Source organism: Accipiter gentilis, chromosome 24 (genome assembly GCF_929443795.1).
Source record: "Accipiter gentilis chromosome 24, bAccGen1.1, whole genome shotgun sequence".
In the NCBI taxonomy this organism is placed as follows: domain Eukaryota; kingdom Metazoa; phylum Chordata; class Aves; order Accipitriformes; family Accipitridae; genus Astur; species Astur gentilis.
In genome coordinates this window covers 9,370,938-9,394,875 of record NC_064903.1, presented here as the reverse complement: position 1 = coordinate 9,394,875, position 23,938 = coordinate 9,370,938, and the positions used below count along the sequence as shown (strand labels likewise).

At 52.5% G+C, this 23,938-nt stretch overlaps 2 protein-coding genes across 2 annotated transcripts in view; both read right to left on the bottom strand.

Moving 5' to 3' along the window:
• CD99L2 (CD99 molecule like 2) overlaps positions 1-12,991 on the bottom strand; it is a 33,407-nt gene extending 20,416 nt beyond the window's left edge. Inside the window, exon 1 of the mRNA XM_049827842.1 lies at positions 12,846-12,991. Coding sequence (XP_049683799.1) covers positions 12,846-12,936 — 91 coding nt within the window. The 5' untranslated portion in view covers positions 12,937-12,991. The remainder of the gene's footprint in view (positions 1-12,845) is intronic.
• Positions 12,992-13,180: 189 nt separating this feature from the next.
• LOC126050366 (basic proline-rich protein-like) overlaps positions 13,181-23,938 on the bottom strand; it is a 40,819-nt gene continuing 30,061 nt past the window's right edge. The window contains exon 2 of the mRNA XM_049828179.1: positions 13,181-14,175. Coding sequence (XP_049684136.1) covers positions 13,181-14,175 — 995 coding nt within the window. The remainder of the gene's footprint in view (positions 14,176-23,938) is intronic.

The following is a 23,938-nucleotide window of genomic DNA, read 5'->3' as shown; positions in this document are numbered from 1 at the left end:
CGGGTGGGAGAGCAGGAGGAAAAGCGTGCCGAGGTAACCAAAAGCACCGAGGTCTCCCCAGGTACCAACCTCGTCTTTTTGGCTCCGAGTTACGGTGTCGGCACACGCAGGCAGTTCCCTGCGCGGGGCACCCGTGGCTGCGCTGGCACCTCTGGGCAGGGTGCTGGGGACGGAGGGGTTTTTTTTGGGTGCAGGGCCGTGTCGTGCTGCCGGTGCCGGACTGCATCTTCACAGCAGCATTTCCCAACGTCTCAGCAAAGATACAGCCCCAAAGGTCTGCGGGGAGCCCAAATGGCTGCTGCTCTGCGGGTGCAGGTCTGCTCTGCAGCAGTTGGGGTGCCTCCGGCAGCACCAGGGGTCCCCGGGGACTTCTCCTGGAGCAGACGACAGCACGCCGCTGCCAGCCAGAGCAGCGATCCCGGTCAGCACGGAGCAGAGCTTCAGACTCACTGATGCTCTCCACCACCGCCGCCCGGGTGCCGGCCCCAGCCGCCTGCCGAACACGCGGGAAATTTACTTGCATGTGCCAAATTGCTTGCAAATCTCGAGTTCTTGCTGACTACTAAGACCAAAGAACAATGATTCTGCACAGGGAGAGTGGAGCCCCTCGGAGCTGGGGCATTACGGGGGGTCTCTGGGGCAGTGCTGGCAGGCCAGGAGGGTAGGAACAGCTTCATCGCAGCTGCATTTCTCTCCGGAGATGCGCCCAGGCCGTCTCCTGGCCACAAACTTCCTCCTGAAGTTAGTTGTGCCTTGAAAAGCAGACTCTGAACTTCGCCAGCTCCTCGGCTGCTGCCAGGGAAGACAGACTGCCCGAGGACATGCCCCTGCGCAAACACCCCTGCGAGCAGCCGGCCGGGGCCAGGGGTGCAGGGCTCTGCCGGGAAGCGAAGCGGGGGAGAAACTCAGCCCCGGGACCGGCGGCTGACGCTGGGGGTACATCGCCCCGGTCCGGGGCACGGCCAGCTGAGAGCGGTGGGACACAGCTCCCTGGCTGGGATGGCCCCTGCTCCTGGGGGGGGGGGAGGTAACACTGCCGTCCTTCTTCTCCATTCCCAGTGAAACATTTTGATTTCTAGAAGTACTAATCAAAATCACTCTTGATTATGGCAAAAACAACCTCTGCTGAATATTTTTTTTTTTTTATGCAATTAACAAGGGTATATGGTAATTCCAAGCAATCTTGCTCTTGAGATTAAAGGAAAGCCTGCCAGGAAGCACATGAATAAAGCTTTAAGATGAGAATTTGCATAATGAAGACTTTCTCTTTGTGGAGGAACTAATGGTGGTTATGTTTGAAACCTATTAACAGAAATGCCTAAAAGCCTCCGCTAAAGTCAGCGCGCTGTTGCCGAGCCGCCGTGACCCGCGCGAGCTGCGTCTCCCCCCGCTGCCCTCGGTGCTGCCGGGTCCCCGCCGGGAACCTCAGCTCCACAGCACCCCAGTTCTGCCCTCTCCTTGGTCCACAGGAGCGGTGGGCTGAGCTGGATGGGGCAGGAGAGGCAGCACGGCCCCTTGCGCAAGCATTGCTGTCTGCAGCTCGGGGCAACGCGCCTGGCGTGGGTTTTTAAACCACAGGAAAATTCTGCGTTTCCGTGTGCTGGGGCAGCTGGATGAGAAGCAGGTATGTGTTGCAATTTGATTTCAAGGTTTACTAGGAATAATTTAAATTATTCGGTGGCAGCACCCAATATGCTTGGCACTCAGCAAGAGTGACGGAGGTGGCAAGGAAAACGTGACCAGCGAAACCTGCCTGCATCTGGTGGGCTCCAGGCTCCTTCTCAGCAGACACCGTTAGCACCACGACGTGGGGCCAGGCCAGAAAGGCCACCGTCCCCGTGGGCAGGAGAAGGCAAGCCCTCGCCGGGAGCTCCCCCGCCAGGCACTCAATGCTCGAGAGACACCGGCGTCCATCTGCCCTGCATCATGCTGAGGGCTGCCCGAAGGTCCGAACGCATCTCCTCCCCACCTCGGGTGGAAGGACAGACCTCCAGGTTGCTCCCAAAACACCTGAAGAAGCAGCGCTGCCTCCGCGGTGTCCCACAGCCCCAGGGAGCAGCCGGCGGCTCAGCCTCTGCGGCCGTGGCCGCACCGGGAGCTGCCGGCAGGTCGATCTGCAGAGACCAGACAAAAAACACAGCGGGGAGGAGTTTCTCATCTGCTGCCATCTCACGCAGCCTTTCTTACTCCTCCACAGCAAGATTTAAAACCCCGGAGGGAAGCGCCCTCGTCTCCTCTTTCCCAACAGCCACGGCTGGTAAGCGGCAGGCAGAGAGCCCGCGGTATTTACCAGGTGCGCCTGCATGGAGGCTGCAAGGAAACTTCAAAAGCTGAGGGCTAAGGACGGGTGCTGGCCTCTTCCTCCTGAATTTTGGCATGTGAGAAGAGCCCCCGCTCCAGATGTGTCCGCAGGAGGATGAGCTTTGCCACCAGGCTGCTCTTCCCCCAGCACTGTCTTTCGCGGAGCAGTGGCAGCTCCCATCACCAAACCCGCCAGCCTCCTATCACCACCCAGCCTCCACCATCAAATCCACCAGCCTCCACTGCCAAACCCACCAGCCTCCAAGACCACCCAGTCAGCTCCCGAAGGGCCAGAAAGCACCCTCAAATCCAGAGGTGTTTGTTCGTGCTAAACTCTCATCCCAACTTTTTCCTTCTTCCCAATGTTTCTCTGTCACCTTTCTCACTGACTCAAACTGGTAGTGATTACTGTATTTCCAAGTTTTAATAAAAAAATTAGATGAGAAAGGCTATTAGCAGAGTGGCTCAGTTGCTGCCAGTTGATTTTGCTTTTCAAACCGGTGTGGGTCTGCCAGCTCGGAGGCTGCAGGAGCGTGGCAAAGGGGTCCTTCTCCGCACGCTTGGGGACTGAGACGCGAAGGAGCAAATTTGCTGTCGGAGGGAAATGAAGAGTTTCCACGTGTTTCACTGCTCTGCTGGTGTCGGCGCGTTGCCGAATTAAAGCAGCAAACAAGAGGGGGCTGCAAGTGCCAGGGGGTGACGTACCGGCCACCCGTGGGTACCCACACAACATCTGTTTTGGGGGGGGTGCCCAGCCCAGGGCCGCGCGCGAGGCTGGGGGGGAGCGAGGGGTCCGTGCCATGCATCACGTCGCATCGGTCGCTGCCAGGCAACGCGACAGAAGTTGGTGTGGCAGCAGCGAGGCCTTGGAGGAGCCCCGGTGCCCGGGGGACCATCCTGTCCCTGCAGGATGAACCTCAGGCTCCCCAAAAGCACTGGCCAGAGCGGTACCCCACACCACGGACAAACACCTCTGGGTGCTGGCAGCAACCCTCAACAGCTCGGAGTGAAAAGCAAAGCCCTGTCAAGGGCAGCACTACCAGAGCTAGGAGAGGCTTTCCATCAGGGTTTCCCAAGGATGCCTTGGACCGGCGGCCGCTGCCCAGGTCTGCCCCATCTCTGGCTCCACAGCATCATCCTCTCTCTGACCCCATGCGAAACAAACATTTCACCAGGTCTTCTTCGACCCCAGCGTGGCTGGAAAGTGGGTAGCCTTGTTCAGGCAATACAAGATGTCAATTGAAATGGTCTTCTTCAGTATCAGCACTCAAAGCTTTCAAGGTTTCCGAGGCACTCTGACATCTCTGTGTGTAGAGCAGGTGACATTTTCTAAGCAACTTTAATAAGATAATTGTTCTTTGAGGTTTATGTCAAAGAGGTCTCTGCCACAGCATTGCCAAAACCTGCTTTCAATTAGTCCCAGATCAATTGCATCAGGAGCAAAAGGCTGGAAGGTTTTGAGCACAAGTATTTAAGGTTCCTCCCCTTCTGGGGAGTCCCTGAGCTCAGTTGGGCTTGTGGTGAGGATGGGATGATGCCCAGCTTTCTGTGCCTGGGTTGGGGACAGGGACATTGTGGCCAAAGGCTAACGAGGGCAGGGGGAGCTCGGTGGCTGGGGGAGTCCCAGCCCTCCCAGGAGCTCTGCTGCTGAGCCTAGAAAGCGAATCTCTGACCGACTCTGGGAAAATGCCCTAGGTAACTCTTAATAATTCAAAGGTGCGTCTGATGGGAAAGGGAGTTGCTGCTTCTTTTCACTCTTTTGCTGTTTGTTTGGCTTGGGGTTCTTTTTAAGGAAGAACGATTTATTATGCCTAAAGGGGGAAAGGATGAGGACAGCATCCTTATTTTTTTATTCCCAGACCCCAACCACTTTGCGAGTGGCAGAGGGGAAATTAGCACTGACCCCGCTATCCAGGTTAGGAAATGGCTAAAGGCGACTTTCTCGGGTCACGGAAGAACCAACAGTGTCACCCAGGACTCGGATTTGTCCTCCTCCGGAAGCAGCGTGCAGGGCTCTGCTGGAGAACTGGATTAGTGCTCCTGCAGCAAGGGAAGGGGAGACACGGGGCTGCTGTGACCCCACTCCCGAGCAGGTTCCAGCCTGGCTTCCCGGCAGCAGAGGGCAGACGGCCACAGCCCGGTGCGGCAACGCCAAGAGCCGGCCCTGCCAGGGAAAGGCACGCCGGGAGCAAGAGGCAGGATCTGAGCTGCAACCGCTTTGGGGACAGCCTTGGCACCGCCTGTGTCCAGGTGTGCTGCTCCTGGCCTTTGCCCAGCCCAGCCTCACCGGGCGTAGGGTGGGAAACACGGACTTCAGCTCACTCGGTTCGTGATCCCTAGTGAAGGTCAGAAAACACAGAAAGTTCCTTTTCCTCCTATGACTGCGGGGGGAGGGCTCCAAATTGGGGTGCTTTCGTGTTTGCCTCCATGCTGTCCACCCACAAACATTACGAGGTACGTTCACATTAGCCACTTGACTTCTGCTTGCACACTGAGTAATGACTACGAATTTGCCTAGGGCCAACGACGCCTGTTTATCAACCAGACAACAAATTGCGGCATGAAAGCATTTTGTTCATAACCCAGCGTGGAACAACTGATGACAAAGCCAGTGATGCAGGAGCCCAAAGAAAACTGAAACGGGAGATTAAATGCTTATCACCTGATTCCCGATGGAAAGAGATTGCTCTCATCAGATAAAGATCAAGAGAAGATGCTGTAGTTAAAAGTAGGTAAATAGGGAATTACACGGTAAAAACGCTGGTTCATCACTTGGGATGTGCTGCTCCTGTCGTACCGTGCTATTTAAAATCGGAAGCGGAGCGGTGGTGGAAATGAAGACTTGGGCGATGCCGACAGACGGAGCGAGGCCCTGGGAGAGCGTGGGGGGCTGCAGCCCTCTCCTCTGGCTGAAGGCATTTGTCTGTCCCCTGTCACCGCAGCCTGCAATGCAGGGCTCCCGCCTGGCCGCTGCTGCGGCGCAGCGCCTGCAACCGCCTGCTTGCCTTTCCACGGCGCCTCGCCGTGCAAATATTGGGTATTCGGAGCGCGGTGGGGAGTTGTTCAGGATCCAGCCTCCGCCGCTCGCCGTCCGCGCCCTCCTCGCATCAGGTGCGCATCTCGCCCGGCCGCGCTCCCGCTCGCCCCTGCTTTGGGCGAAGGCGGCTCCGTCGCAGAGCCCCGCGGTGCTGCCGAGGGACCACGCCGTCCCGCCACGGGAAGGGGATTCCAGCACGGACGGACAACAGGGTGGGGGGCTGCGCTCCCCTCCCAAGTAGAAAGCGGCAGTAGAGATCTGCTGGAGGTAATTTTGAGCAGGTGGGGCAGGAACTGGCAGTGATTTTTAAGCACCCCTGCCCAGCCCCACAGCTCCAAGACCACCCCTCTAGGCTCGCCCACGGCCAGGGAAGCCGCTTGGCCAAACCTGCGGTGTGCAGCCGTGCCACATCCCTCAGCCTTTTGCACCAGCTCATTTTCAGTAAGGTGGGTTTGGCTCTTTGCTTCCATAGAGAGGTTTGGAGAAGTCCCCTGGGAAGTGGAGTTTGGGGGGTGCATCCACTCCCTGGGGTTTCCCGTGCCCAGCACAGTCTGCGTCTGTGACTGGGGAGGTAAAGCCAGCTTCACCCAGCACCCGCTGTGTTCCCATCGCCTCCCAAATGTGCTACTAGGAGGCAAAAGCAGAGTCCTCTGTTATACAGGTGGGAAAGGTCTGCAGAAATACTTCTGCCAGGGGAAAAAAGTGTTTCTGTTAAGTCAATGACAACTTATCGAGGCAAATTCTGAAAATTTTTGCTACAGACTTTCATGGGCTTTTTAAAAAATTATTTCATGACTATCATTTAAAATGTCATTTTTTAAGTCATGAAGGGCAGCTGTTTAATCCGGAGATAAAACACTTTTCTAGATGAAGGAGGCGTACAGCTACCTGGTTTTGCCTCCCATCACCAGGGGAACAGTTGCCTTATAACCAGAGCACCATTTGCTATTGACGTGGCATGAAATAATTTAAACATAAAACCAGGAGCTCGCTGAGTTCAAAGAGAAATCCACCAACAGGTTTCTCGCTCTCTCTGACCCTACTTGTGGAGGAAATAGCACCGACGTTTACAAAACCAACTGTTTGTAAACTGTTACTTCAATTCAAGTGTTACGGCTCTGAGATTTCCTCTGCAAAAGGACCTAAATCATTCACTCAGTTAAGACCATCATTACAAAAGAGAAAGAAGGAATATACCTTTTCTTCAAACATATGTTTAACCTCACTTAAAAACGCTCTATTTTCTGCATGAGGCTAAAGACGTGTATTAGGATTTTTAAACACACACACGGGCACAAAGCTTAGTGCCGTCCTACGGATTTTTTGGAAAAAATAAATTCTGGTTTTCTGGCAAATAATGACACACAAACTGCATGGCATCCTCTCAGTGTCTCTTGACAGTGCGTGAGACAGTCTGTCACCAGCAGCACTAGCTGATGCCCGGCGAGCGGGGCCTGGCTGAACACCCACCCCAGCTGAAGCAGCCTGGTTCTGGGTCGGAAAGCGGGGGTTTGCCTGGAGGTGAGGGGGATGCTCAGGGCAGGCTTGCACCAGCTGGAAGTATTGCCCTGGAACGGTTTGACTTTGCAGGGCTGCAACCTCTTCAGCCCGGCGTGGCCTTGGCATCAGGTTGCATGGGGATTTCTCTGGCCAAAAGAATTTCAAGGGTGGGAAAATGTGCTGGGCAAGGGAGAAGTTTCGCCAGTTCTTGGTCCTTCTACCTCTTCGTGGCACGAGAGCGTACCCCTGGGTATGCCCAGGCTCTGTAGTGGAAATTATGCAAATCTCTGAGAGGAATGCTATGGACCGGGTGGCAGGACAGGACCTGGGGAGGTTTTTGCTTCAAATGAGGTAGATGGGGTCTGGCATAAGTTTTGCTCAGATCATATTGTCTGAAAAGGCGACCCAAGTCCTGCAGTTGTAGGGACACCTGAATGGAGGTGGCTGGTCATCACGGAGACGCGTGCTCCACCAAGCTGCTTGCTTTCATCCCATATAGGTCACACAGAGATCTAACACAGAGACTTTTCCCTAAGCTCCTACCCTCAAAAGCAGACATTTGTCAGCAGACAACGCTTTATGGTCACAGATTAATGTGCTGTTCAAAATCTTATTACGTATCTAACGTCCCTTCTGCAGCACAAGCACCTCCTTTGTCGCCCACAGCTGGGGCTGGAAACCTCTTCTGCTTGTTCAGCTTTTGCCTCCTACCCTCCTGGAGCCCATGTTGCAGTTACCCCTAAACATCCAACCAGGAGCGCATCCTTCCGAAGCAGGATTTCAGTAAGATTCTTCCAACTTTGACAAGTTCTTTCTACCCAGGTTTCTTTGTGCATGGGCAATGAGAGCATTTCAAAGGGCAAGCAAGACGCTGAGCAATTCTCTTCTCCCAGCTCCTTGTTTGCTGGAGACAACCCCGTGCCAGCCTGCGGAGCCTTCCAACAGCAGAACGATGCTGTTCACGGTCTCCCGCCTCCCTGTCTGAGCTGGCACCTCCAAAATCTTGCCAATGCCTCTGGTTTTGCTTTCTTTGGCTTTTCTACACGTATATGCCGTGCCAGCGCTGAATCCCTGCAGCAGACCTGGCCCACTCCTTCCCTGAAGATGCTGCCCACGTGGTTGGGTATCTCAGGGAAGAGGAGCTTGCGTTCAGCATCAGCTTTCTGGCCGTGGTACTCCTACCGCAATAATTTTCCATGTTTCCTAGACGAAGTTGGAAAGCAATGAAAAAGGATTTTGGAGTGACTACACGACAGTTTTGTAAATATGTATTAGCATTAAGTGTATCCGCATCACACCAGTAGGCTGAACATGCAGAAGATCGAAACCAAACCTGACCCTGTGCGGCTCCACTGAAATCCCTGCAAGCGTACAGAACGCCTTTGCCTCTCGCTTTGCAACGGCTAACGGGCTTGTACTGGGGCTCCGTTTTCTTCTCGAGAGCGTCATTCACTCAGCAAACGTGTCCTTGTGCTCGCATCCCACATCACAGCTAGTGACTCCAGCATCTGGATCCTCAACTTTGAAGTTTCCCTTTCAAAAGAAGTCCTTTCATGTTCTGTGTTTTGATATGCCATGTTCATCTTCTCCTGTTTTCCTCTATTTAAGTTCTTCCACCAGTTGTGAATTATATCAATCAGATTAAGAAGGAATTATTGCAAAGGTTTTCTCTTTGCCATGAGTGTTATGTAGTTTATTAAACATATGTTTTGTTATTAGAGTGGCTTCAGAAGCACGCTTCTAATAAAACCCTGTTTTTTCCTTTAGTTAATTGTAAAGTCAATGCCTTAAACCTCCAGGAGATATTTTTCCAAGGATGTTTTTAAACCGTGCAGTCCTAAAAGTTTATTCTAGTCAGCACTGGAGATCAATAGACTCTTCTGTTTTATGTGCTTTAAGGGCTGAAACGGTTGCAACAGATGTAAGGAAAAAACTACATTTCTGTAGAGGGGAAAAAAACCTGAGTTAAATGGCCATTTCCAAGCATAGATACCGCTAGGCTGGTAGAAGAAAAAGTTCCGAAATACAAGCAGAAGTATGGAAATTAATTATTTCCAAAGCTATGTACATAAATATCTGGGCATGGCACATTTAATTAATGCATATTTGTTCAAAGATCAGAGATAATTTGTAAGAAAACCAATTTAGCTTCTCCTGCTTTGTCATACGCGCTAAAGACACTATCAAAGTAAAAATTATTCTTTAAATGTATTATTTGACTTGCTGCTGATACCTAGTAATTATAAATTTAATAACATAATAATGTATTATAACTAAGATTTTTAGCTAAGGTAAATGTTTTACACGACGCTGCTATCTCCTTCAGTCTCGACAGCAACACCAAACCAAGGCTTTCGTTTCTACTCTAAATAATTCCTCCTGCAACTGCCCCGGCACAACCGTGGCGAGCGACCCTGGCAAGCGATGGGCGCGGAGCCGGCGGGTCACCTGGCACTGGCACCCCCTTTTCTGCCAGCTGTGGCCACCACTGCCTGCTGCAAAGCGGAGCCCGGACACCTGGAAAAACATCTGGAAAAGAGCTGGCGTTCTCCTGCTTTCTCTGCGCCCTCGGCTGGGCACTGTTGGGTGGAGACTGTGCAGAGGAGCCGCCTGCAGTGACTGTAGCCATCTGTGCAACAGTTATAAATAGCTAATAGTACCATCTAATATTACTTTCCCTTTTAAGTAATTATTGTAATTGCTGGTGGGATACTGTCCTCACACTCGAGAGGAGAGGTGATCTGTGAGATGCTGTCTATTAAGACACAGGATGACAACACAGAGTCACCCGTCACTGCTGATATTGCAACTTTGGAGGACATGCCCAACTATTCCTATTGCCGGTTTGTAATCATAAAGTTTTTCTTCAAGCTTTTCTTGGGCAACATAAAGCATAAAATCTGGACATAGCCCTTCTGCCTGGCCCGTAAGAAGTAACCTCCGCTCCCTGCAAGAACACTGACCTCAGATGCCAAATTTGCTGTCTTTCCATGAAAACACATCAGTGCTTTTCTGTACTGGCTTACCACGAGAGTGAGGACAGGAGAGGGAAAAAAAATGACTGTGGAAAGTTCTTTATTTGACTGTTTTCCTTACCACTTTGCAGAAACATGTGGCTAACCCTGGATGACTCAAACATAACTACTTTCTGGAAAAGCCATGGATCCGCGCATTCCTAACATCATGCAACATGCTAGCATAGGGACCGCTCACCTTCGGCTGCTGCGCCAGCTGCAGCAAAAAGGCTTTGCAGGGTGTTTGGCTTCCTCCACCGCCTCAGAATACTTTAATGCTTCTGCCCACCACTGCGCTGTGGGAATACACTGGAGCTTAGCGGCGCTGGAAAACGGCTTGGTGCCCTGCGAGCAATTCCGATTTCCAGCATCGCACCCACAGCCAGAAGGGTGGTGAGGGCCGAGGGAGCACGGCAGCTCGGAGGCACAGACGGATGCGGCACGGCCGTGTCCAGTAGCCGACCGGGCGCTGAAGCGCACAGTCACGTATGAAGGGAAACGCAGTGAAATTTGACCAAAGAGAAAGCCAAACCCTACCATATTTTTTCAATTAAAAAGAGAGCGTTTGTTCCTGCTTTACTGGGCCACAGCCAAGATGCACATTATTCTTGGTCAATGGTGGATCCAGACCTCAGCTGCAGGAATCACACCAAGTACCGACTTTGTTGTCTAGTTTGCTATCCTTGGTTCTTGGTAATTTGTAAACCTCTGAGCTTGCAAGAGACTGGGCTGTCTGCGACCCACTGTCGACAGCGCTGGAAAGACTGTTTCAGAACAAGAAGCCAAAAATAAGCCAGCGAGTAGAGGCAATGAAGAAATTTGATTTCTATTGCTGCTGTACTGAGGAGCTGGGGTAGAAAGCCCTGCCTCGGAAACCCCCTTCCTTCCACCCGATATTTTCCTGTGGGCACGGGATGACGGTGGGGAGGCTGCCCTGGTACCCCAAAGGCCAGTTGAGCGCTCCAGTGGGGAAGGGCTCTCCGAGCCTCCGTCAGGGTGCTGCAAAGCTGCTCCAAAAGGTTTGGGAGAGACAGAGGGAGGAGCAGGCCCACGGGTCAGGAGAGCCACGACTGAAATACCAAAACACCGGAGGAGGAACCGGAGGCCACAGGGAAAGGCTGAAGCCGCGCACCAGTACCTCGTCCCCACGCGTCCGGTGTCGGCAGGGCTCTACGCAGAAGAGGTTGCAAGTGCAGAGTCCGCTTACCTTTATATAGTTATTTCCACGGCGAGGCAATTTAAAGCAGCTCAGACAGGAGCTGAACTTAATGTTGTTCAATTACCTGTGAAGCCTCGCGCTGGCAGGAATGATTTATGAACGTTTCAGTGAAATTCATTTTGATACAAACACAGCCAAGGATATTTAAGAGCTGGACCCTGCAGCCCAGCGCTCCAAAATGAAAGAGAACAGCATTTTTCTTTGCCCACGCTGCAAACAACACAGAATGCAAATAGCTTTTCTGCTGACTAATCATATTTTTTTACAATTTTGATCTAAAATCAGGACTTTACGCACAGTCTCTTAGCTCAGCCTGTCAAACTGATATCCACCAAGTAAAAATGCAGCTGCTAAACTGGTGAGCGTAAGCGACCCTGTACCACGCTGTTACCCTTGCAGGTGCACAAGCAGGTAAGTACCCAACGCAAACGGAGACTAATTCCAGGCTGACTCACGGTAAACCTCATCTCTTCCAACAGCAAAAGCCGCTCGCAGCCCAGCTCACTCTTCCTTTCGATGCTAATATCCTCTAACCAGTCTGGGTTTGATGGGTGCCTCCTAGCTAACAGCAGATTTTTTTTGAAAAACTTTCCCAAGGCCTTTTACATAATTGCTGTCTATTTCCTCTGTGCAACCTTCAGGAGGACTTTTTTGCCTATCCAAAGAAACAAACAGCCTTTTATCAGTACTTTTATTTTTTAAAGGAAACAAAGAGTTGTGATAAGCTTTGCATTGATTTTCATTGCCCTCCCCCCCCCCCCCGCAAAGGCATGGGGTTTTTTTCCCTATCCTCCTAGTTACTGTCCAGCTGGGACCGATTTCTAGGTTAGACTATTCTGATCTGCCAAAATAGCAGTGGGACTAAAAAGGAGGGAGAGCACAACCACCAGCCCGAGAAATTTGGGTCACACGGAGAATCCGCTAATCCAACAGCTCAGTAAGCAGAGAGACAAAACCAAACTCCTTTCCCGACGGCTCCGCGACTCCCTCCGTTTTGGATTATCCGAGTCACAGGCTGCTACAGAGCTTTCTACCTGCAGCATCGCGGATTTGGTTTAACCGTTGTTGAGACACTTTCTCACAAAGAGGGATACGCCGCGTTCCGAGATGCTTTAATCACCAGCATGGGTGATTAATGACGGGTTTAGAGCCACCCCAGCTGTCAGATACCTGCGCAGGAGCATCCTCCGCCCCCGAACCGGGGTGGGGAGAAGGAACGGGCGCTCTGGGGGGGTCGGAGGGGGTGACCAGGGAACGAATGTTTTTTGGCCGGGCCCGGCCTTGGTGCACAGGCTGGCGGTCCGCCATCTGCTGCAGCGGCGGGGTGATCTGCGCAGGGTGGGGCCCCGGGGGGGGTGCAGCCCCCCCCTCCAAGTGCTTTCCAGGGGGAGGGGGGGGTGCCTTGCTAGGGACCCTCCTCGGGGGCTGCATCTCCCCGACCCCGTGAGCCCTCCCGGGGGAAGGCTGCACGTTACCGGGGGATGCATCCAAGCCGAGGAGCACCCCCCCCCCCCCCTCCCTCCTCATCCCACGGCGGGGAAGCTGCAACCTCTGCGGGATTTCCCCTCGAGGGGGGGGATCCTGCGGGGTGACCCCGGCCGGACGGGGAAGGGGGTTTCAGCCGCGCCCGGGGCCGGGCCCAGCGCCACGATCATGCGCAAACCGCGCCGCGACCTCCCGGGGACCCCCCCCCCCCCCCTCTCCCTTCTCCTCCCGTCCCAAGCCGCCCCCCTCCCGCTCCCGCCCCGCGATACCGGCGGCCGGGCCGCCCTACCTGAGGCCAGCAACGCGGCGAAGGCGAGGAGGAGCCCCAGGAGGCGGCGGCCGGCCATGTCGCGGCGGGGCTGCTCGTCTGCCGCGGGCATGGCCGCCTGCCTTCCGCCGGGGCGGGCCGGGGCGGAGCGGGCCGGGGCGGGCGCACGGAGCTGCCACCGCCCCCCCGCATCCCCCCACCCCTCCGGTACCGGCGAGGGGGGCGCGTCCGAGATGAAGCGGCGGAGCCCCGGCAACCGGAGGCTGCCGCGCCGGGCGGCCCCGTGCTCTGCCCGCGGCTAAAACGCGTTTCTGCCGGCCCCGGCCCCGGTCCCGGGCGGTTGGCTGCCGCTGGGCTCAGCCCCGTGTATTTTCTTGACTCACCGAAGTGAGGGAGAATCCGCGCTGCAGATAGCGATGAGGAGATGCGCAGGAAACCTGTGCGGGGGTTTGGGTTGCTGACCGCCTGGATGTGATGCGCTGTAAGGGCGGGGAGGGCCCGGCGGGCAGGACCCCCGCGGCGGTGGGAGCCGTGGGTGCCGGCGGGCAGGACCCCCGGGGGCCGTGGGGACCGGTGGGCAGGACCCCCGGGGGCCGTGGGTGCCGCTGGGCAGGACCCCCGGGGCGGTGGGAGCCGTGGGTGCAGGCGGGCAGGACCCCCGGGGGCCGTGGGTGCCGCTGGGCAGGACCCCCGGGGCGGTGGGAGCCGTGGGTGCCGGCGGGCAGGACCCCCGGAGGCCGTGGGTGCCGCTGGGCAGGACCCCCGGGGCGGTGGGAGCCGTGGGTGCCGGCGGGCAGGACCCCCGGAGGCCGTGGGTGCCGCTGGGCAGGACCCCCGGGGCGGTGGGAGCCGTGGGTGCCGGCGGGCAGGACCCCCGGGGGCCGTGGGTGCCGCTGGGCAGGACCCCCGGGGCGGTGGGAGCCGTGGGTGCCGGCGGGCAGGACCCCCGGGGGCCGTGGGGACCGGTGGGCAGGACCCCCGGGGGCCGTGGGTGCCGCTGGGCAGGACCCCCGGGGCGGTGGGAGCCGTGGGTGCCGGCGGGCAGGACCCCCGGGGGCCGTGGGTGCCGCTGGGCAGGACCCCCGGGGCGGTGGGAGCCGTGGGTGCCGGCGGGCAGGACCCCCGGGGGCCGTGGGGACCGGTGGGCAGGACCCCCGGGGGCCGTGGGTGCCGCTGGGCAGGACCCCCGGGGCGGTGGGAGCCGTGGGTGCCGGCGGGGGGACAGGCAGTGGTGCCGGGATGGGGCGATGGTGCAGGCGTGGGTGCTCTGCCCCGCTCCCGGGAAAGTGGCTCGGCAGAAGTGCAGGGGAGGGAGCTGCTGCAATTTCACCCTTTAACGCCGAGTTTTTTGCTGCGGAGGTTGCGGAGCCGTAGAAATGTTGGCTGGAAGCGACCTCTGGAGGTCTCTAGCCCAAACGCCCCCTCGGAGCGGGACCCGCGGACGGCACCCACAGCCTTGTCTGGTGGGGAGTTGAAAACCTCCAGGGACGGAGGCTCCCCCACCTCCCTGCGTGACCTACGGCAGTGCTGCCCCAGTGCCCACTGAAGGAGATTCTCCTGGGTCCAGTCTGACCCTCCCACTGACCCTGACCGCTTCTTCGGCCGTCACCCCCTGTTGCGTGTCCTGCCACTGCCAAGAAGAGTTTGGCGCTGGCGTCTTAATAACTGCCCTTAAGTAGCTGGAAGCGGCGATTAGGTCTGCCCTCAGCCACCTTCTTGCCGAAGCAAACACGCTGCCCCTTGTAGTTCATGTGCACCAGGTGCTGGACCCTCTTCTCTACACCTCTTTTACACGGGGGAAAGGAATTGTTAATAATACAGTAAATGTCTTCTTTGTTGATATTTATAGGTTGTTTCACTACAGAAAACGGGGTGAGGAGGCAGCCTATATTTAGGAGGAATTCCTGAAGCCTTAGTGGGGGCTGAAAGCCTGAACAAGTCTCTGGGCTATCCTAGTCCCACCCCACCTTACAGCAGTTGGGAGATACTACCGTCCCCGGCTGCTCCAGCCGAGTGTCGGGACTGCCTCGGGACCAGCCAGGGCTTTTTGTCCTTGGTGGGAACATTATTTGAAAAGATGGTGAGCAAACAGGCTATGGAGGGGTCACAGTCCTCTGTAGAAGTGCCCGGGTTGAAGGATGTGGTGGGATAGCAGGGGAGGGATGCTCTATTGCTGACTTCCATCTATAGCCGCGCAGAAGATTGCAGGCTCCACAGCTCCCAGTGCCTTGCCTTCCACAACCTTCCAGGGGGAAGGTTTCCGAAACCCGGACCAGAGCGGGTTTCAGTAAGTTCGCGTAGTTCAGCGCGCTGGTGTCATGCCGTCGGAGTTGCAGACGCTTCTGTACCGTGCAATTCTCTCTGCTGCTGGAGCTACTCATGGGAGTAACAGGGGGCCCAGATCACAGAGAAGCTAAACTGGAGAAGATGCAGTTCAGCTGCTATACAAGGCTGTCCGTGCATTCGCAATATTGCCTCTCTTCCTATTTATACAAAGAGAAATTCGGGATTGCAGTCCCGTTCGAGTCAAACTAAAGGAAACCAGCAGAGCATTGGTACCTTCCCAGCCCGGTTCCCCAATAACCTCTCCATCAGCTATTTGCATTTCAATGGCTTCCCAAGCCTCTGGTAATTGTTGGGGGAGGAGGCGGGTAAAAAGGCTATTATATTAGAGTTAGATCAGCTTTAGCAAGCCTGAAGGCATGAGAGAGCATCGCAGCAGCTGATGCAACCCGTGACAGTATATTGTTTGCCGTTCCGTGTGAGCCTGGGGTGTGCACCAACGCTTGTGAGTTGATTCATAATTACAAAGACATGTATGAATGTAGCATTTAATTGGCAGGACGGCAGCAGCAACGCTCTGCTCCAAAGCTGGAGGGAAACGGGGCGGCACGAACTGGGAATTCATGTTGGAACCACTCAGTCGGCCAAAGCCCCTGAGACCGGAGGATGCCGTCGCTGGCCGGTCGTTCCCAGCCAGCGCTGGGGCTGTGTGCGGCGGGCACAAATTGTGTCTGTAAGGGGAGGCCGAGCCCAAGGCAGCTGGAGAGCCTGGGGACCGGCCAGCAAGTGACTCAGCATCGCCTGACCTGTGCCCGAGAGTCGAGGCTATTCTTGGTTCGGGGTGTGTTTAAGGCAGGCAGCCGAGGCTTAAACACTTCCAGTTGCTCCGCTGTGTGAAGGCTGGAGCCTCGCACACGTCGTGTCGTCCGGGAGCGCAGTGCCGTCTTCCCATTGGATTGCTTTCCAACCAGCTTGAGGGAGCTATGACCTTTTCATTTTCTTCTCTTGAGCTAGATTAAAGCTGTAGTCTTTAAATAGCGGTATAAACAGCCATCGGAGAAACTTTCAGTGGGAAAGCATACTTGCTTTCCATTACGTTTTACCAGGTATCGTGCTTAATTCTTCTTGCTGCCTTTGAAAATCTGCTCCCTGGGCTTAGCACGCTTTTGTCTCTCTGAGCAAAAATATTTTTAAAGGGAAGGGGAAACGCTGATCAGGAAAGGTAATGCTGGGTCAGACAAAAATCTGATTTGGAATGTTTTTCTTCCTCAATCTATTCAAATAATTTAGGAGGCTCAGAACATGTAATCTGTTAGATCTCAGAGCCCCTCGCAGGCACTAATCAATTACCCTTGATAAGTGATGGACACATAAAAAGCATCAATTTAGCTGCTGCTGAAGTGCTGCTGTTTTAAAAGCAGAATGAGCTGTCATGTAGCAATGCATAGCCTTGCCACAGAGTAATCCGTGGTGGAAAATGAAAATACTATCCGCAATTTAAAATGAGCAATTTCGGAGGCTGAATTACATTTCCACCTGTGTCCATCTCCTGCCTGAGGTATTGTTGTTTATTTGGGGGTCTTTTAAATTCCCTGATGAAGCTGGAATGCACCTGGTCAAATTTTCTAAATGCCTTGTTTTCTAAAATCTTGATTAAAGTTATGATCCAAGTGGTTCCTTTAAAAAAAAAAAAAAAAAAGAAGGAAGCAGTACTATGAGATGGCGATACTACAAATAGCTCTTAGCCTGCACCACCCCAGCAGCCCTGCAGTTAAAGGACTCGGGGATATTCCCAGTCTCTTCCGTCACAGCTGCATCACTCTGGAGAAGGAAGGAGTAGGTTTCCCTGGGCAATGGGCTGGCAGGTCGCTGTGTTGCCGGCTCTGGTCCTGTGCCAGAGCTGAGATCCGACAGACTTTCCTCCTTCAACGCCAGCAGCTGAGCTGAGCTGAGGGAAGCGGCTGGGGGTCTTCGGGGCTCCGTTCGCCCCCGGCCCGCGACGTGCTGTGGCCCGCCTGGTGGAAATCACGGCTGAGCAGAGCTCCCCGTAAACAGCCTTGCTCTGCTTCTCGCCGCCTGCCAAGTGCCACGTCCTACTCGCCATAACCGTCTTCCCAAAGAGCCTCCGGTCTGGTTCCTTGCAGAACTGATGCATTGGGAGATATTTGTACAAGCTAATTTTGTCGTTTCTCTGCCTAAATTAGATGTCTAGACTCCTGCTGTAATCAAAGGTGAGAGGCAGGTTCCTAATTACAGCACCCTGAATCACACCCTAAAAGATCCCTTGTCTGTATGGGAAGCATGGGCACCTTACGAAGGTGCTTAAAATGGGTCTAAATATTCCCTGTGGCGTGCCGGGTCTGCCACTGCTACTGCAAACAAATACAGAACCTCCTCGCCCTCCGTAAATCAAATGCTTTAGCTGCGCTCTTAAAGGAGAAATGTTAGTAGTACTCGGATGGAAATTAACTGGAGAGTGCATTTATTTTTGGCCAGTCCCCTGGGAGCACCTGCCAAGCATTGCCTCTCATTTCAAGCCTGGCTGTTCCTGCTGAGAAAGTCTGATGGAGCTTCAAGTCTGGGTCAAGGTGAGTGCCTGGCTCTTCATCAGCTGTCTGTGCCATTTAAAAGGGAAAGAGGAAAGAAAGCTAAGCAGCAGATTGGGTGTGAGGAATGGTGTGCCTGTGCTAGAGAGCGCAGGAATGAGAAGAAACAGGACTGCTTGGATATGGTTTATGTACTGATTAAATGCACCTGCCAGTCCCCAAGCATCAGTGCACAGTTTTGGAATAAAAATATTGAATCGTAAATTAAATAGAGAAAATTAATTCTGGTCTCGTCTACTCTGGGACGATAGCCAGTTGCTTAAAACAAGGCTTATGTGCACCTGTTTGAAACCAGAGTAACTGGCACAAGCCACGGTGCCTACGTAAAAGGTTTCCGAGAGTCATTAAAGCTGTCGTGTGGACACGCTCAAGTGTCGGCAACGGGGACTTCGGCATCGGGTGGACCAGGCTCTCGCCTTCCGTAGGAGCACAACCGGAGCGAGCACAGGATTGTGCCTGGAGGTCCCCAGTGCTGAACGGGAGCCAGCGTGGCTAGGCTGCCTCCTCTCCCGCTTCCCAGCATCATGTCGCCGGGAGCGTGCTGGTCCAGCGCTGGGTGCCACGCTGCTCTTCTGATGGCAGGACTCGTGGGCAGAGGTGTCTGAGACTTCGTTTTCTCGGAATAACTGTGATCTCAAATGGAAGGACACTGGGGTCAATTCACATCTTTTGCAAGCGTGTTAGGAACTTCTGTTTGTTCTCTAGATTCCTGAAAAGCAGAAAAACTCGGTGTTTTCATTTTTTTTTTAATTTTCCACCAGGGACAGAAATCTCTGGCTGAGAATCTGAGGCCTGAACCCAAAGAAAACATGTCTCAAGAAGCAACGTAACTGCTCTGGCCAAGGTTTTTATTTTTTTTCTCAGCCTACTCCAGAAGTCTGCAGAATCCAAAAGGGGCTACAGAGTGTAAGGTGACGTTCAGTGGATCAATGAACAGCTGTAAAAGAGCTTTCCTGCCTTTCCCAGCAGTTAATAACTTCGTTGCACAGAACTTAGTTTTTCAGAAAGACCTCATGTGTTTTTTGGCTGACTGAGGACTGGCGAGGAATGTTCATAGTTACGAACGGATAGAATTTATTTTTTTTAAGGGAAAAAAGCCCCCAAACCCTCAAACAAACAAACTTGCTTTCACCAAAATCTTTGTTCCTGTTGCTGAGAGTGTGCAGTATTACCTGCAGTAATAAAATGGTGCATAAAGCAGCCTTATTCAGACGGAGAAGTGTGGAAATTTGAGTGCAGAACAGGTAGTGTCAGGCAATCAAGGTGGCTGCTTGGGGTTTTTTCCCTCACATTGGACAGGCGTGATCTATGTGGCTGGGTTAGTATAATGGTGGGGTGGGCACTGGCAAAGAGCAGGTACGACTTGGGGCTGATACTGCTCGGGAGAAAAGCACTTTTGTTGCCAAATCCTGGATGCTGGCCCTTGGAGAAGAGAGATGACTATCTTCTTGGCTCCTGAACCTAAAGGAGACTTTTAGCATAGCTAAATTGTACATGTCCCTTGGGAAGGGTTTTGAGGCCAAAACCACTAAAAAACCCAGACTCTTTCATCTAAATACAGTCCTAGGAAATTACCATGGTCTCAGTCTAACATGTACTCTGTCTTGTACAATGTTATCCCTCTTTTGTAAATAAGGGTTTGCTTGTTTACTCATCATTCTACCTGTAATGGAAAAGTTCCATCAAGTGTAACAGCAGTTAGGTACAAAAAAGGAAACTAGTGCTTATAAAATGCAGAAAATTTGGAATTGTTCTTAAGTTATTGTGTGTGGGTTCATTTTGTTGTGGTTTTTTTTTTTTTTTTTTATTAACCATGCCATAAAATTTTGTAATTGAGCAGTGATTTTATATTAAATTTTGTTACAGGTTCAAAACCCTATCGAAAAGTGCTCATGTGTCTGGTGCTTTCTTCTGTGACTCTTCTGTAAATGTGAGAGAGAGTTAAAAACCCCAAGTGTTGGAGATGGACAAGTTCTTCTCAGACCAGCGCACAGTTGTTCCCTTTTTGGGACTGTTTCAGACTCGCTACAGGCTGGTAATCTCTACCACATTAGCTGGATAGATATGAATTTGATGTTTTTAACTTAGTATTATGGGCTAATTTTCTTTTTATCAAACCCTGGGGACATATATTAAGTGCTATTATGTGTGACGTAAAAATAGGAAAAATCTGTAAAATTCAGGCCCTTTTTCCATGGTTTTTGTTGCTCTCTGGTCCTGGCTCTTGGGCTGGTCTCCACCCTCCGGAGTATGTGACCTGACCTCTACTGGTGGACCTCATGTTAACACGAGTCAGTGTGGAAGGCTTCACTCAATGTGCTCTTAAATGAGGTTATTTACCTACAAACCCGGTTGTTTCTACTGCTGATGCCATAGGGTGGATCTCCAGGTGTAGCAAAACTCCAGGGCTAGCAAAAAGCGGAGCTGGTGGGTGTTTAACTGCTGACTTAATGAACAGAAAAAGATCTGACACTATTTTGACATATGCCTGAAGTGATTCCGTTTTACGCTCATACGGCTTTCAATTTTTTTCCTGTCTTAATTTTAACTCTTTTCCTTTCCCTCTTACTGTCGCCGTGATCACAACACTTTCCTTCCCCTCTTCCCTCCCCCCTCACCTCCTATATTCTTTAACATCTTCCTGATTTGGGGGAATTTAACAGCCTCGTTTTGCCCAGTCCCTCTCCGTGTTCGAGCGGGATGTGTGCGGCAATAACAAGCCCTCTGAGACGCGAAGAGCAAACACTATCCAGCAGAGCAGGCTGACATGTCGGGCAGACCTTCGGCTGCCGGCAGGTGATTGCAAAGTACAAACGCTGTCCGTAGCGAAGAACAGAATAGACTCTCCGCTAGCACAGGCGTTGGCAGAAAGCATGCGTGGGCATGGATGTATTCAGGTCTAACGCAATTCAGCCGAAGTTTTGTCCTCTGCTTGCCAGTCCAGGTGCTCTGGGGGGCACAAAGAGGAACACTCTTTGTGCTAAAGATCTTACCAGCAGAATAGGCTCTCATTGCTAGACTGTAATGTAACAACCAACTTCCATGCCCAGACAGAATTCCCACTGATGTCAAAGGTTTTATTTCCACTGAGAAATTAGTAAGCGCTGCAGATTTTGGAATATTATCAACATTAAAACAACAGTCTGGACTGTGTTTTCCCTGCTGTTGTCATGTGAAACACTTAGGGGTGACTATAAGTGTAAGTCTCTGTTACTCTTTCATTTTGTTCATTTGATGGCAGAATTACTGTCTGCTCAGTTAATTAATTTCTCCTGCTGTGCTCCGGTCTTTCATACCACACCGGGAAAAAAAAAGTCTTTGAGAGTGAGACAATGTAGTGTGAACCCACAAAAGTTGTTAGAGAGACCTGGAGAGGTGAGAGGTTCTGAAAGTTGGTTTTATTGTTTAAAAATGATTTTCCTGTAGAACACGAGTGCTTATACCACTGCAGAGTCAGCAGTCAGAGCAGCTGAACGGGAAGGAGTTTGGTTGACCTGCTTGGAAACCCAGTATGAAATTCTGTGATAATTCACTGTAAGCAAGTTTATAAGTGATGGGGAAGCTGTTTCTTTCCCATTCAAAGCTGTCAGACCTTTTCACCGCTGGGGTGAGGTTTGTGCTATCTCCTGCAGCTCTGCTCTGGGAGCTCAGCCTGCTCTTTGGACTCTGTTGCCGTTCCTGCCACGGTCGGGCTGTGAGCTGTTCCTCAGCAAACAGCGCTGATGATAATTAAGTTTTCATTCCCCCATCTTGAGCCAACTGCAGAAGTGTAACTACTGTTACTGCTTTACAGGTGAGGGGAAGATGGGTGAGGAGAAGTGTGATTTGCACAGAGAGCTCAGCCCCGTGGCCACGCTGTGAACTGAGCAGCTTGCGCTGATGGGGCGACCTGGGAGAGGCTGGAGAAAGAGATCCCATGCATTATTGCTGCTCCGGGAGAGGCTGGGGGACCCCAAAATGCCACCTGCTTGGCTCTGTGCAGAACACCGCCAGCTTTGTATAGCACGTGTCTTTAAGCTGTTGCTTTGCCAGTGGCACGAGTGGCTGTGGTCTGCCTTGAGCTGAGGCACACAGGCTGCCTGCATCTGGAGCCCAGGCTGGCGGGACTCTCGCCCTGCTCTTGCCAGGTGTTAGAGCCAACACTCACCACGGTTCTTCCCTTCTTAGTGTCTCTCTGTGGCCCGGGACAGTGCTCGGCCCCTTGCTGCTGATTACATAAAGGCTATAAAATGGTCCATGTCATCTGCTGGGTTTCTGTGTGTTGTGACTCCTTGGGAAAGCTCAGTGCGGTGAGCCTACTGTCTTCCAGATGCAACGTCTACCATCCCTACTCCTCCCGGCGGAGCCAGTGCTGTCCCTGGTGGGAGTGTTTGCTACATCAAAGCCCTGGTTTGTGCTGCGAGCGGATGATTTCTCTGGTATATTTACACTTGTGAGGGAAGATTTTTTCCCCCCCCTTGTAAATATCACGGCACTTCTGTTGCTTCTGTGCTGGCCCATCTGTGCACCATTTTCACTTGTACTGACTCATGTTCACAGAGTAGTAAGAACCGTCTCTAAGCGTTTTAATTTCTGCATTAGAGTGGGCCCATTTTGCTTTTCCAGTTAGCTCCTAGGCAGCTGAGCACCGGGTTTTCTTTTTTCTTAATGACATCTCTGGACTCCGTCTCTGGGTTGTTATAGATTTTAATGAAGTAGCTTGCATTTTTTCATTGAGATTTTTCAAGACTTCCCGTGTTTCTGGGGTTTGTTCTCTGTAGCGAGATGTGCTTTCTGCCTGTTTTCTGCATGACCAGAAGTCACTGGGTGTGTACCCCCTCTGAAAGTGGGTACAACATCTTTAGTCCGTCATAGGGTTTCAAGTTCAGATATTCCAGAAGAAGGAACCTATCGCTGGTTAAGGTTGTTCATGTAGATTGCATTCAGGCCCATTGAGTTGTGCGGTGATCTTTTTAATGAGTGATCATGTACTCATTTTCTCCACCTCCGTCTCTTTGGGTAACCATAGTAGACAGCAGCTGTTTACTGAACAACTCTTGAATATTTTGGCTTGTCTTTGCTGCTCCACGTGCACCCAGGGTCAACTTCATTGTCTACAGGCCAGATCTTCCTCTGGACGTAGGCTGATCACAGGCTTTTTTTAGTAGCTACTTCCCTGGTGTTCACAGAGATGTAGTGTCTGTATCCTCGCTCTGCTTGAACTGTCTCCCAGCTCTCTTGTGGCCTGGTATACCACAGAGGGCCTGCAACCAAAGGGCACATTTGCAATGAAAGCCCTACCAAGCCCTGCGGCCGCAGGAGCATCCCTGGTCACGGTTGGATGCTGCATGTGTTGTCTCACAGGTGTGATCTGGCACAGTGGGGTACCAAGCTTGCTCAGCACTGAGGATAGTCAAAGTAGCCACTGGATCTCTGCTGTACATGTGTAAACAGCGAATATATATATAAAGTCAAATTATGATCCTTTTTTCCCTCTGAGAATATGAAAAGATGTGTATTTCACAGCAGTCAAGTCTGCCAGTATTTCAAGGTACTGCTTTTAGAAGCATGGAGATGTGAGAGCATTTCAGTAAATGAGAAAAAGATCATTTTAACAAGGGCAAAAGAGAGTCTTTTTCTTTAAATATATTCTTGGGAAAGACTTGAGCCATTTCAGCTGAAATGATAAAGCTTAGCCTGAGGCCAAACCCAGCTGGAGAAATTCTCAGCCCAAACAATTAATTATAGATGAAGTTATGAGCAACCAAAACTGAAGTTATACAATAGTCAACTGTAATTACAGTGGTGAATTCAACTCTGCCTATAACATTGGCACATGTGTCAATGTAAGTTCTCGGGTGACTCTCTCAGGAAGAGCCTTCTTGCAGAGCTGTATATAAACCCCAGCTTGCTGATTCGAGGGGATGGGAGCAAGCATTTCACATTAGAAATACTCCGCTTCTGAAAGACGAATTAACTGGTGACTCAGAGCGGTGTCTTGTCTGTGTTCAGTGTTCACCCAGGGTCAGGTTTAGCTGGGCTATTATGTTTCCGTTGCACTTGGGAGGAAGGGCGTAATGAAGAGGGAGCCTCCGATGACGGAGAACAGCTCAGGCATGAGGAAGCTGGGATGGCAGAGATTAATGGGTCTGCCTCCCGTCTGCAATATCTCCACCTGAGCAAGGCTTTCCCGGGAAACTGGAAGGCAACCTCTCCATGATGGAGGTTGTCTGTTGTAAAAGCAGT